Here is a 13719-nt window from a genome sequence, read left to right as displayed (position 1 = left end):
TTTCGAGTTCTGAAGCCACATCATGGCCAGAATGATTAGCATGGACATCCTGGTACATGAAGTGCAACACAAATGTCAGGCTGGCAAGGAAACGACTTTTCTGTTCCAATCTGCCGACAGTCTCTCATTAATCGAATGCCACTATCCCATGCATAACAAAGGAACTGACAGCTAAGGAGTTCCGTGAAAGACAGATGCTGTGTTATGCTGATCAGTTCTAGAAAAAAAAAATCACTCCGTGAATAATTCAAAGACATTCTCTTTTGACAACACTTAAAAGAATGGTGACATGTTTATAATATAATATAGGAATAACAACTTCCAAAAAGACATGTTACCAGCTCTTGCATTTCTGGGGCCATCATTTATCTGCTGGTTGCTCTAACAGGTGTACAGGTATAAAAAAGCAGATTTTTATGACAAATTGCATCTCAAACATCTCAAGTGTGCCTCGAGTACCTGGCACGGCTAGAAGGAATCAAATTATGTTCTCATTTACCCTGATGTAAATCTGGAACAATTCCATTTATCCCACAGCTCATATAATTAGTGTCACGTACTGTTCACTGGTTTGCAGCAGTTAAAGTCTTTATTACTGGATGCATTTGTTAAGAAAATACGTTGCACTCATCTCAGAGCTTATACTTAATGCAAGGAGAGGGGAAAGAGCAGAATGAGACCGTTACCAATCGAAAGGAGCGTAACACAGACAGGTTCCCCATGCTGGATAAACCCAGTTCCATCAGGCTCAGTATAACAATTATGCTGTCAAAAATGTTCCAGCCCTGCTGAAAATAGTAGTAAGGGTCAAGGGCAATTACTTTGAAGATCATTTCTGCTGTAAAAATCCCAGTGAAGACCTGCAGAAAGAAAACACAAAGTGAAAACAGCCTTCCGCACACCCCTCCTCTATCGCAGAGTCTCCACAGGCACAGGTGAGCACAGCAGAAAGCCAAAAACACGTTGTGAGCAAATACGTCATCTTTCATGATTGATTCTTTATCGCTGCTACAGCTCCGGCTTTGTCTGGTCTCTTTGCAGCGATGCTCGGCGATGTCTGGGTTCAGCCCTTGATGGGGACAGACACTTACATCGCCTTCTGTCGCCTGCATATTCTCAGTGGTAGAAAAGAAAGCGTAAAGGTGCCTTTCATAAAGGTTAAATCTATTTCAGCGGAGAAACCTGAATGAATGGAGTGGGAGTTTTAAAGGGATATTTGGACTGCAGCGCACCAGCTGTATTATCCGTTGTTATTTTGCTATTACTGTCAATACCAGCTCAAGCCTCCAGCCATCCTGAGTTCTTTTCCTGGCACCAAAGGCAATTAGAGACCCTAATTTGAACCCTCTTATTTTTCTTTTTTTTTTTTTTTTTACAAATACTTCCAGCAGATTTCTTCTCACAGCATCTTGAAGACGCATTGCTTATTTATGACACAGTTCAAATGTCTCAGAGTGCAGCTTTTAATTGGAACATATTTCTTTAGAACAACATATAAATATTGCCTAAGAGGCACGGGAAGAAGACATAGGAAGTCTGCTGACAGCAAATTCAGTTTTAACCCATTCCTGCAAAGCATCTGAGAGAATCAGATCTGATCCCTTCAGATGCACTCCTTAAGTATGAGGATAAATATGACAGCTTAAAATGAGAAAATGTGAGCATCATGTTGTACTCACATGGTTTCATTTCCATTCTAAGCACCTGCTCAAGTACACAGAGCTTCATGTTCTGAAAAGTTCTCTGCTGCAATTCTATATCAAAGCACATGGTTTTCTACACAGCAGTCAATATCAGTGCACTGTGTAGGTCAAAAAGAGGGGACACCAGAACTGATAGAGCAGTAACAATCAGTTAAGGAGAAATGTTTTCCTTCCTATAAGTTAAATGTCTGCATCTATCTCAGTAAAAGTCATCAGCAAGAAATAAGAGAAACTCCCCACAGTGTGGAAGGGAAAAGTTAAGGCTCTATTTTTAAGGTGTTAAAGCATTAAAAAAAAAAGATCATAGCTTGCATTTGAGGAAAGTTTGACTTTACCCTGTAATGCTTCAGGATTGAATGTCTGGATTCTTCCAAATAGCCATTTTACACAGCTCCTTATGTAAAATACATTCTCCTTATCAGGAAAAGAGTACTTCATACTGTGTCAGTGTGAGCTGCCAACCTATCAGCATCCCATACCAAGAACCCAACATAGTTGTCTATCTCTGTTTCCTAAGTGACACAAAATTTCTGAGTCACTGTGGTTGGAGATAACAGAGATTCCCACCTGAATGCCCCAGTTTCCCTAAGGACAGCAAACCAGCCCAAACTAGATGGCTGTGAAATCGTATCCAGGGGACTGCCTGCAAACCCACACCATCACGCTGCCTACACTGGGTAACCGCCTTGCAGAGAAATGACTCAGGAGGATCGCTTCCTTTGCCTGAATCTTTTTTAATCAATAGCCTTCTGAGAAGGAAATGTCATAGCAAGACAGAAAAAATCTCTGAGCAACCTTATAGGCATCAGGAGCCATGTACATGCACCAGTGACAAATTTCAAATGGGAGTTAAATTGCCGGCACCTGGTACCCAGCTGTTGGGCTTACATGAGGAGCTGGATGCTGCAGTGATAAAGGCTGGGAAGCAAAAGAGTAACTGTGGCCTCAACTTGCACCAGGTGAGATTAAGATTGGACGTTAGAAAAAAATTCTTGCCCAAAAGAGTGATGAGGCACTGGAATGCATTGCTCAGGGATATGGTGGAGTCACCGACCCTGGAGGTGCTCAAGAAGCATTTAGATGTCGTATTAAGGGACATGGCTTAGTAGGGAAAGACTGATGGTAGGTGGACGGTTGGACAGGATGATCTTAGAGGTCTTTTCCAACTTTGGTGATTCTATGAGCTAGCCATCCTACTGGTTGTGGCTGTGAATGTGCCAGTGGGGACACGGAGGATTTTCTCATAAATAAATAAATAAATATTTTCTCCACTTTCTCTACAGTGCTGTCTCCATTTCTAAATTAAAACTGAAATGAGAAAAATCTCACTCTGTCTACGTTACATCACCAAGCTGTGCGTGTACTGGTCAGGCCTTGTGATGGCACTTAGAAATGTTGGTTGCTGTAAGTGATAAACTAAAGGGGCCCAAAGGAAGCAAGTGCCACGCAGTTGGTCGATGGAGATGGCACCATCAGAGTGGGAGATCTCCAACGCCTAGCAGGCAGACTACTCTCACAAGATAGCAAATCCATATCCCACTCTCATTTCTTTCAGAAACACTTATTTGGAGGAAAAAATGCCAAAGATGTGCCCTTTTTAATATCTTCTCCCACCTAATGCTGGTGTAATCACTCAAAGAGGGTTAGATGGGATGGCAGGAGCTCAGAGCTCAGAGTGGGCGCAGAGGAGGCTCTGGCAGTTGGTGGCTTAGGGGAAGCAGGCACCTGGCAGCCTGCCCTGGAGCCGGGGCTGCCATCCCTTACACGGCAAATTGCAAAAAAAAACAAACTCAATTTTCATTACAAATGACTTTGCAAAATCCTCCACAGGATGGGATTACCTTCCCTGACCTGCTCTACTCACAGTCATTCCTGTTATGCGAGGGTTTAGGAAATCTGTCAGGGAGAGCCTCTCACCCATCCTGGCATCTGAGGGGAAGGACAGCTCGGGGCCAGCAGCCTACTCCAAAACATAAGCAGCAGGCTGTTTTGCTTATTTTACACTTTAACACAAATCAAAATAGCTTCAGGCAGTGCTGAGAAGGTCAGGGTGAAGCACACCATCTTTTGCAAAATTTTACAATATTCAACCAAATTTCCTTTGTGATTTTCCCCCCACCCTCTGCTCATCGCCTCCATTTCCATCAGCCTTGTTGGGAGCCCTGTGGGCAGGTTGTCTGCCAGGGGCTGGAGATTTGCTGCCCGTGGTCTGGCAAAGAGAGAAGCTGCTCTGTCAAAAGCAGAGCAAGGAACAGACGCATTTACCAGCCAGAGGGCGGGACGGCAGCATTGCCACCTGCTGTCACGGATGCTGGGTCCAAGGGATTTTTTTTTTTTCATCTGAGGAGTCATCTGAGAAGGCCACAAATGGTTGAGCAACATCCCCACAACGTGGGCTGGCTGCATAGAGGAGCTGGGTGCAGTCCTGCAGGGTGACTTTCCAAGCTACGCTTATCTACTGCTTCCCACAAAGGAGTAGAGCGTGGGTTTCCAGCAACCAAAGGAGACACCTAATTTTTCCTAGCATAGCGACAGGGAGATCTGCCAGGACACAGCAGCTGAAAACCTGAGGACTGGCTCCACAGGCTGAGAGACCTTCAATCTGCCTGAGGAGGTCTGCAGATAAGAACAACAAGGAGTAGTATTAAAAAAAAAAAAAAAGAAAAAAACATGAGCTGTACTGTGTGTACTGGTGCTGGTACAAGAATTCTGATCATTGTTACTGCCCACCTAAACCTGTCAGCGTAGGATGCATCTCAATGCAGACATGACATCTGCAGCATCTATGCATGCTCCTTCTGCAGTCAATGGTCACTCAAATCAGTGGCTTACAGGGCACAGTTCACCTTATCCAAAAGAAAACGTCTTAAAAAACATCAAATTAATTGTGCCTTAAAATTGTCCATTTCTCTCCATTGACTTTAAATGCAACCAGCTCCGACAGAGACTCCTATGCTGAAAATATCCCAAGTTGGGTGAGATGAATCCCAGCCTGAGAGCCATCTTTTTTATAGAAATAAAGGGCTTTTCTCATCTCCACTTTGAACTTCTTAAATTCACACTTAGCAGGGTCCACATTCCAGGGTACTCCAGACCTTGTTTTGGTCCTATAGTGAATCTTGCTTGTACTACTAGATTTTAGGGGCAGTTCCACCATGTCATAGCTAGATATCCTGCGCCTTTTCCAATAAAAACTCTTCTGAAATTAAAAGGATTTTTAAACAGTAAGTTTTAAACCCCAGAAGAGGTGACAGTGCGCTCTTGCTTGACGTGACATAGGCAAAGCGATGCTGACAGCATATTAAAAGAGAATCTTCCCGAGACCTAAGCCAAAACTTTAAAAAGCAACAAACACATTCCTCAAACAGCGTCTCACCTTTATATTCACTTACCAAATTGCCTATGTAAAGCATGTGGTCAAACTCCTTTGTCATCTTATAATGCTCCAACGCCATGAAGAGTGTGTTCAGCACAATGCAGAGGGTGATGGTGAGGTCAGTAAATGGGTCCATTACCACAAACTTGACAAATTTCTTGATTAAAAGCCAAAACGGGCAGCAATCCCAAATGAGAAATTTAACAGCAAAGTGGTTCCAGCATGGAGGGCATTTCTGGTGTGATTCCTCAAGCTCTAAGACACAAGCAGTAAAGTAACAGTCAATGCACACTGAGTTATATGACAAGGAAACATTTAAAATGACTTACAACACAGAGGAAGACTCCTGAATTACCCCAAACCATTTTTTCATCTCTTTCTTAGGACAAAATATTTCTGTCCTAACAGGCAAATTATGTACTTTGGGTTTTTTTTTTTTTTTTGCCAGTTGACTGTATTTAGCAGACAGGGGCCTATTCTGAAAGTAGTAACCTTTCAAAGGAGTCACAAGTGAAAAGGAAGATCCACACTAACTGTGGAAAGGCCAGTATTTCATACAGATCTGCACTCTGCTTTCCAGTTTGGCAAGTTCAAGTGGTTAAAAGAATAAACTGCATTTAACTTAGGCTGGAACACAGCTCTTTTCGTTGTCAGGTCTCATTTTAGAAACATCTAAAATGAAGAGTTTTAAAGCGTTTAAGAGAAAAAGAGCTTAAACCCGATATTTAGAGCTGATTTACAGGATCACAGGATAGTACAGGTTTGAAGGGACCTCTGGAGATCTCTCAGTCCAACACCCTGCCAAAGCAGTTCCCTACAGCAGGTCGCACAGGAAAATGTCCAGGTGGGTTTTAAATATCCCTAGAGAAATATCCACACCTCTGGGCAGTCTGTTCCAGAACCTTGAACTCCACTATCTCATGGTTGCTGCATCCCAAGCTGTCCCCAGCCTCCACATTCCCAACCAGCCCTTCCTTGTTTGTAAGAATAAGGCACACCTCTCCTCACTGTCTCCTCCACCATCTGCACCAACAAGTTATCTTCTATGCTCTTCAGGAACCTCCTGGACTGTGTGGGCCTGGTAGTGTTTTTTTCCCAGGAAATATAAGGGCAGTTGAAGATCCCCCATGAGAAGCAGAGCCAATGATACTCTGTTTTAAGAGCCAGAGTATCACTGGTTATCAGTAGGATTTCAGTTCTTGATGTTTAATCCAAAAAAAGGCATTAAGTGTCCAATTTCTTCTGAAAATCAGGGGAGTGCATAACTCAGTTTGAATGTGGTACTAAAGCTCCACTGTTCTTTTTAAAGGTGCTTTTAAAGTGTTATTTAAAATACAACTTTTATATGTTCATTTTATTTGAGCACAAAAGAAGATAAATGGCTTTGTAAGTATAATTTGTGTTAAATGATGAAAAAGAAAAGCCAAAAAAGACAGTTAATGGCTGAATGATCATGATTAGCAGAATTGCTTAATGCTTTCCTTTTCTGATTCCGTTATGGGCATGGAATGCTGTATAACAGTCTTAGTCTATATAATTAGAACCTGAGGTGATAACAGGAAAGCTTCAGCCAAGCCTGTTATTTCAATCAGTTCATAAACAGCCTCCTTTCTCAAGCCAGGATGCATTCTAAAAGCATTTCCCTTCGCTGGACAACAGATTTGCAGTGTTAGCTGCCTTCTAGCACATTTTCAAACTATTGGTTCATGTCCTACATGTAGAGATTTTGCACAAACACCTGCACTGCTCTGAGATCTGGGAAACTGAATTGCTCCCAACAGATAACTCTCTCTTTCCAGCTTCCAAACACAGGGTTTAGAGAGAAAAGCCTAAAATGATGTGAGAACCATTCATAACCCAAACAATTTCCACGCAAAATCCTTACTGTGCGTTGTTTTCAGAAACCTACCTCTGAAAGCAATGAAGACTTTGAGGCAGTCACTTCCTAATGGACTTAATTTTCCAGGTAGGACCAGAATATTTGTCTGCATACTCCTCATGATCATTTCTAACCAACCCTTTGTGTTCCACTCTCTCTGATTTTGGTACCTTCACAATGCACACGTCAGATGTGCTCCTTCTCCCTTCAAACTCTACAGTCAATAAAGCTTTTTTAAGCCCAGGTTGTTGGTAAAGCGGATAGTTTTGTCCCCCTCAGCTACGTGTGGTTTCTCTGTCCTTTGTGCTCCTGTACCTTGTGGGTGAGCTGGTTCTGCTCACTGACCCAGCTGAAAATCAATTTTTTGTGCAGCCCAATCCTACTGCAGGAACAGGGAAGGAAGAAGGTGTGACCATCCTCTTTTGGTAATGATGTGGTATTAAAATAGTTTAAACCATTTATGAACTCACATCCTTTCTCACCAGAGCTCACCTTTGAAAATCATAATATACTGAATATTTTTTGAAAGACGCCTGTAAGAGGAAAAGTAAAATTGGAGGCATTTTCCCTCTTATTTTTAAACAACAACAAAAAAAAGTTGGTCCCTCCTTGACTGCAAGGCTTTGCAATGTCTGTGGACAAAAGGGAAGCAATGGCTTTCCCAAGAGTCGAGAGCAGAAATCAAGCAACAAAAGGGAGAAGGGATTTCTGATCTGGCTGTTCCAAGCCAAACATAAAGCTATTATTATACCTAGAGCCTGTGAAACTTTCTCTTCCGATGTGATGTTCCTCTTATTAAGAAGTATTCAATTTCAACGACTGATCAAACTTTGGGGGTTAGGAAAACGTTAAGGATTTCGGCTGTATGAGTATAAAAATACATGTCCTCTGAGGTACACTAAACTTGACAGGGACTATTTCAGAGATAAAATATTAGAATTAACAGAAAGTATCAATAAACATGCAAGAAGTCCAGCCCAGGCCTTTTAGGCATTCTTAACATTGTCAACTGCAAAAAAAACCACCAATGAAAACAAACAAACAAAAACCTTTGCAGGTCATACTGAATGCTGGCATATACTGAAGTGATTATGCACCTATTAAGAATATAAATCCTTATTAATCTAAATATATGTTTATCTGTTCTGACCACAGTACTACTGACCATAACCACAGAAGGTTGTAAAAAGCTGAGGAAGAAGATGGGCTTTGTGATTGTAGGCTGGGCCTTGTCTCCAAAGAGGCAGGTCTGGTCCCTTCCTATAAGATATCACCCAGACAAATCGTCCAGTCTTGCATTACCTTCCTATTCATCAGTAAAACAAAGAATAAGTCTCCAGGAGAATCCAACAATTCCTGTGTTCCACTCTGCCTTCCTGACACTCTTCTATACTCTTAGTCATTACCTCCCATTCAGTCTCAATTTACAACACAGAAGACACAACGAGATGTAATAAACCCTTTCCTAGAAAAGCAGTGTATTGCTATGCTTTAGGTTAGATTTAGATTAGGTGTCAGGAAGAAATTCTTTACTCAGAGGGCAACCAGGCACTGGTACTGCCCAAAGAGATGTGGATGCCCCATCCCTAGAGGTGCTCAAGGCCAGGCTGGATGAGGCTGTAAGCAACCTGGGCTGGTGGAAGGTGTCCTTGTCCATGGCAGGGGGTGAAACTGGATGCGTTTTGAGGTCTCTTCCAACCCAAACCATCTCTGATGTTATAATGCTTGTAAACGTATGCACAGTCTGGTGCTCTGCTACACCCCATCTTGGTTAGCCCTCTGTGCATCAGAGGCCTAGGGTAAACAAAATATTAGCAGCTCCAACTTTGATTATAACGCCAGCATTTTGTCAGGATGTTTACAAGTCTATGGGTAAGTTTACACAGCCTTCTGTTAAGGCACTGCTCGTATTATAGGGGTTGTAATATTTCTGCAACGTTTTCTCCCAAAACCAAAAGGGTTAAACCTTAAGGTTTTACTTGCTACTTTCTTCCTGCCAACCATGACGCACTTGGCTTTGGGCAGGGAGACCAAAGACACGTCTTACCTTCCAGGGCACTGGTGATGATGCTGACAGCACTCACTGCCCTCTGTCTCTGGAAGGGCTCATCTGAGTGGTCCACCGATGGGCGATGGGGCATTAAAAGCTGCTTCTTGCTGGCCTCATCTGAGGGAGAGGTCTGTTGAAATGAACACACCAGGTCAGCTGAGTAAAACCGGGGCAAAAGAATGCAAGGCAGATATGGGGCAGTGTTTTCAAAACTGTTTAAGCAGTCTTTTTTTCTAAGTCCAAAGCTCACCAGTTTCCCAATTAGACGTGTGCTGCTGGGGTATGGCTTTTGAAAATGGCACTTTGAGCAATTTTAAAAACTTGGCCTTGCTCTTTACCTCTGTCAAAACAGGTGAGAGATGCAGACGGAAATAAAGGGGCATTTCTGACACCAGAGAAACAGCAGTGCTGCTTTACCACCCTCTTTTCTAGTGAAAGAGGCCCTGTTTAATTACATTAATTACCCCATTATTTCTGAAACGTGTTAACTGTTTAATTATACTGCTAGAAGAGGAAAAAGGAGTGTTGGTAACAGCTCCATTACAAGGCTCTGATATCATGCCAAGCCAACTTAATCCTCAATACATGGTTTTTCTTGGTCTGAAACACTGCCAGATCTGAGGAACATACTGTCATTCTGGTGATCTTTGGTGTCATGGATTCTGAAGCTCTGTAATTAGGGGAGAATTTCTGCTTCCTTTCCCCCCTCCCCCCTCCTAAAAAAAACCAAAATCATAAAAAAAAACAAACTGTTTTGGTCTCTTGTTTTCAAGAAAAAGCTTAAAAAAAAACAACAACCCACAAACAACTCCAGTACCAGAAGATAAACAGAACTGCCAAATTTTATTTAACATTTCATTTTAAGTTAGTTTTATGCTTTTTGAAGGCTTAGGTTTCTGAAGTCAATAAGAAACACAGCACAATTGTAGGCATACTGTATTTAATACTTAAGATTTTCAGCTCACAAGAGCAAGATGATAAGACTTTCATTATTACAACTTTCCACATTATGCAGATAAGTTCTACTTGATCTACTCCTCTAGCTCTGCCAGAGGAAAAAGAAAGGATTTTTGGGCTGTAAGGATCTGGGAAAGCCAAGTTCACTTCTGTCCTCTCCAAAAGATCACCCAGTAAAGATAATTCCTCAAATTAATGTTTTAAAAGTTCTGTCCTGCTTCTCCAAGCATACAGGCTGTAAGACACTGAATACAGGCAAAAGAGATGCACTGTAGATAGATGGGTCCCAATGGTTCCCAAAATACAGCTCAAGAAAATGTGAAAGGTGAAGAAATCCCTAAGAATATGAAAGTAGGAGTAGATGCTTTTGCCCCTACGTATCTAAATGAGATATGGGAACCTGATTTAATCTTCTGGATTCTACATCTTCTCAGATTCTTTGGATCTGAAATAGCCCCAAGTGCCTCAAGTAGCACCTAATCAAGACACACTGTAGGCAACAGCTCCTTGACTCTGCTGCCCATGGCTGGGTTTCCTCCAACAAAACTGTTCTTCAAGGCAGGCAATTTTGTGACAATGGGGGTAAAAGAGCACTGATGCTCTCTGAGCTGTCTTTCTGGAATGTGATCTCTTCAGAGTAGAGTAGGTCCCTTTGTCAGATGGCTGCAAAGGACAAGGACGCTCAGCCACTTGTTGACACTGAAAATAGTCATCTGGGATATGGTTAGCGGGTCACTTTAAAGAACTGCAGATAAAAATACCAATTCCTGCAAGGAGAGTAATGTTTAAAGCAATCACTTAAAACAATAGCTAAGTCAGAAAGGTACTAATGCTTCAAAATGGCTTTCTTTTTTTCTAAAATGTTCTCTTTTGTTCAAACAATTGTATCATTGCCCATTGAGTTACTGATGCAGTTGTATCCAAAGTAGAGGTGCAATCAGAATCTATTCAAAAAGAATCCCACTTCAGTGTAGCAGAACAAGAAATTGCTCTATGCTTGGTTTAGAGGCTGGGGAAATCAGGAATGATGATTCAAATGCATTAGTTCACTTTATTTCCTTCACCTCAGAAATGTAAAATAAACAAAGAAACAACAAATGTTTTAATGAAGAGAGCATTTACCAAACTGCGTGAACTTTCACACCAATTTGGAGAACATTGGAAGTACGAGGGTTGCTCTGAAAATAATGACTCCTATTTTATGATGTTGGCCCATGACAACAGAGGCGGATGTCGGTGGGATGGTGGTAGAGGTTGAACCTTCTCGCCAATATTCTGTTACATTTTGTTACCATTCAACAGATGGCAGCAGAGGGGTAGCCTGACAGAAGGGCACCTGACATGGAAATGTGTATGAAGCAAAGGTGTGTCACTGAATTCCTTCATGTGGAAGAAATTGCACCCACTGATAGGTGGCTGCTTGATGAATGTTTATAAAGATCAAACAGTGGATGTGAGCACAGTGAGGTGGCATGTTTCAGCTGTGGCAAGAGGAATGTAAAAGACAAGCCAAGTTCCAGACAGCCATGCACAGTTGCCACACCATGAAATGAAGAGAGTTGCAATCAGCTAGATCACCTGCACAAATTGGCTATTGGTGGTGGCTGTCTTTAAATATAGTGTTTTGTAGCTGAAAATTTGCTCTATCAAAGTACTATTGTGCTCTTTGTAGCGATTGTAATTTCCATGGAAATAAGGAGTAGGAGGCATTACTTTTGGAGCAACCTACATATGTAGGACTGAAAAAAAAAAAAAAACTAGGAGAAAAAGTGCCACAAGAGGAACATATTTTAAGTAGAATAAACTAAAGGGGAAAAAAAAAAAGAAAGAAAGAAAGAAAAAGAAGGTAGAATAAGCTTTAAAAAGTCAAAACAAAGAAAAGCAAAAATGCCAAACAGCAAAGCAACTCTTCTGCCAGTTCCCTCTGTCTATAGAAGGAAGTATAAGAAATTCTCAAATTCCAATGGATCATCTAGCTCTTTTAAAACTGTACCATCTTCTCATTGCTTCTGACCCAGAATTTAGCATATATCAATAGCACTTCTTTATACAACCTCATCCCCAGAAGTTTTCATTTTTTTTGTCTGTCAAGTAAGATAATATATTCCCACTGATGCGTGCAGAACTGCTTTTGCAAAATTCATGGGCTGATGGCCTTTATCTGAAAGCCACCTTTATTCACAGGTGCAGAGAGTATTCACTGTAGCACTACAGAGTTAGAGAGAAAACATTCAGATTCATTCCTCTTATTGCAGGATTCAGCTAAGCCAGGATATGTGAAGAGTCCGGGCTGAACCTGATGAGTTGAGTGGAGAGGAACATGATGAGGTTCAACAAGGGCAAGTGTAGAGTCCTACACCCGGGGAGGAATAACCGCATGCATCAGTACAGGTTTAGAGCTTGACTTGCTGAAAAGCCCTGTGGAGAAGGTCCTGAGACTCCTGGTGGACAACAGGTTGGCCATGAGCCAGCAGTTTGCCCTCATGGCCAAGAAGGTCAATGGGATCCTGGAGTCCATTACATAGAGTGTGGCCAGCGGGGCAAGAGGTGATCCTGTGGTGAGGTCATATCTGGAGTACTGTGTCCAGCTGTGGGCTCCTCAATTCAAGAAAGACAAGGAACTGCTGGAGATAGTCCAGTGTAGGGCCACAAAGATGATGAAGGCTTGGAGCACTTCCCTGATGAGGAAAGGCTGAGAGACCTGGGGCTGTTCCACCTGGAGAAAAAAAATGCTTATACATTTCAAATGGGCAGGAGTCAAGTGGATGGGGCTCTTTTCAGTGGTGCCCAGTGACAGGACGAGGGACAACAGGCACATTTGATCAGCTTGCAGTGTATCATGAAGTATATTTTCCAGAGAAGAAAGTTTCCATGCAGATGAGTTCTTCCAAATTACTGAAGTTACCTGGGGAAGTTCATGAGCTCTTGTTCTTTGTTAAGAACAGATCCATGAGCAGGTTTTATTACCTATCTTAGTAGTGAGATAGCTAATCCTCATACAAGGAACTGGAAGTTTTTGCAGTCTGAGGTACAAAGCAGTTCCAGGAACTGGAAAAGCACAGCAGTATAAAAGCTATTAGCATCATACAGAGAGTAAACACAGGCATAAAGGGTCATGGTACTTATATGTCTATGGAAATAAAGCAAAATAACAAGGGTCTCTAGAGTTATGCAGGGAGTCTCCATAGCGTCCAGATGAGAAATCACAATGGAGTTAAATACAGGCATCTCTGTCAAGACAAGATTATTTGTGTTGCTCCTTGATTGACTGGAAATGTTTCTCCTTTGGATTAGCTAAATTCTATAGGGACAAATATGCTATTCAGTAATTTACATGTAAATGAGGATGCATAACACTGCAGAATTATTTTATTCTGAGCATCCACTGCTCTGAGCTATGTCAAAATCGCTATGCAAAGATGGGCTTATATGTGGCAGAATTTTAAAGATCACATTTGGGAACTGGGACAGCTTTAATTTTCCTTGTACAGTAAAAATGTTTTCAAGCATAAAAGAGGTGGACAGGGCACACCATGAACAATGGACCCAAAAAGGCACAAAAAATATTTGTATTTAATGAGATTGGTAGTGGTCATAAGAGCACACAGCCTTAAAAAAAAAAAAAAAAAAAAGGCATTTAATTTTGTGAATACTTGATTATTTAAAGAGATGCACAGTAAGCTGGAGAAGCTTGCAATATTTATGTTAAATCTCAACAATTTACCACAGGTGTGGTCTTATTTTGGGATGTGCT

The 13719-nt window shown here is 41.7% G+C and overlaps 1 protein-coding gene across 6 annotated transcripts in view; it reads right to left on the bottom strand.

Moving 5' to 3' along the window:
- SCN5A (sodium voltage-gated channel alpha subunit 5) overlaps positions 1-13719 on the bottom strand; it is a 205374-nt gene that overhangs the window by 89935 nt on the left and 101720 nt on the right. For all 6 annotated transcript variants that reach the window (NM_001318446.3, XM_040675933.2, XM_040675923.2 and 3 more), the window contains 3 exons: positions 9006-9138; positions 5096-5334; positions 687-860 (listed from right to left, as the gene is read on the bottom strand). In NM_001318446.3, the coding sequence (NP_001305375.3) occupies positions 687-860; positions 5096-5334; positions 9006-9138 (546 nt within the window). The remainder of the gene's footprint in view (positions 1-686; positions 861-5095; positions 5335-9005; positions 9139-13719) is intronic.

Source organism: Gallus gallus, chromosome 2 (genome assembly GCF_016699485.2).
Source record: "Gallus gallus isolate bGalGal1 chromosome 2, bGalGal1.mat.broiler.GRCg7b, whole genome shotgun sequence".
Classification (NCBI taxonomy): domain Eukaryota; kingdom Metazoa; phylum Chordata; class Aves; order Galliformes; family Phasianidae; genus Gallus; species Gallus gallus.
Note: the sequence above shows the minus strand (reverse complement) of the source record. Positions and strands in the feature narration are given on the sequence as shown.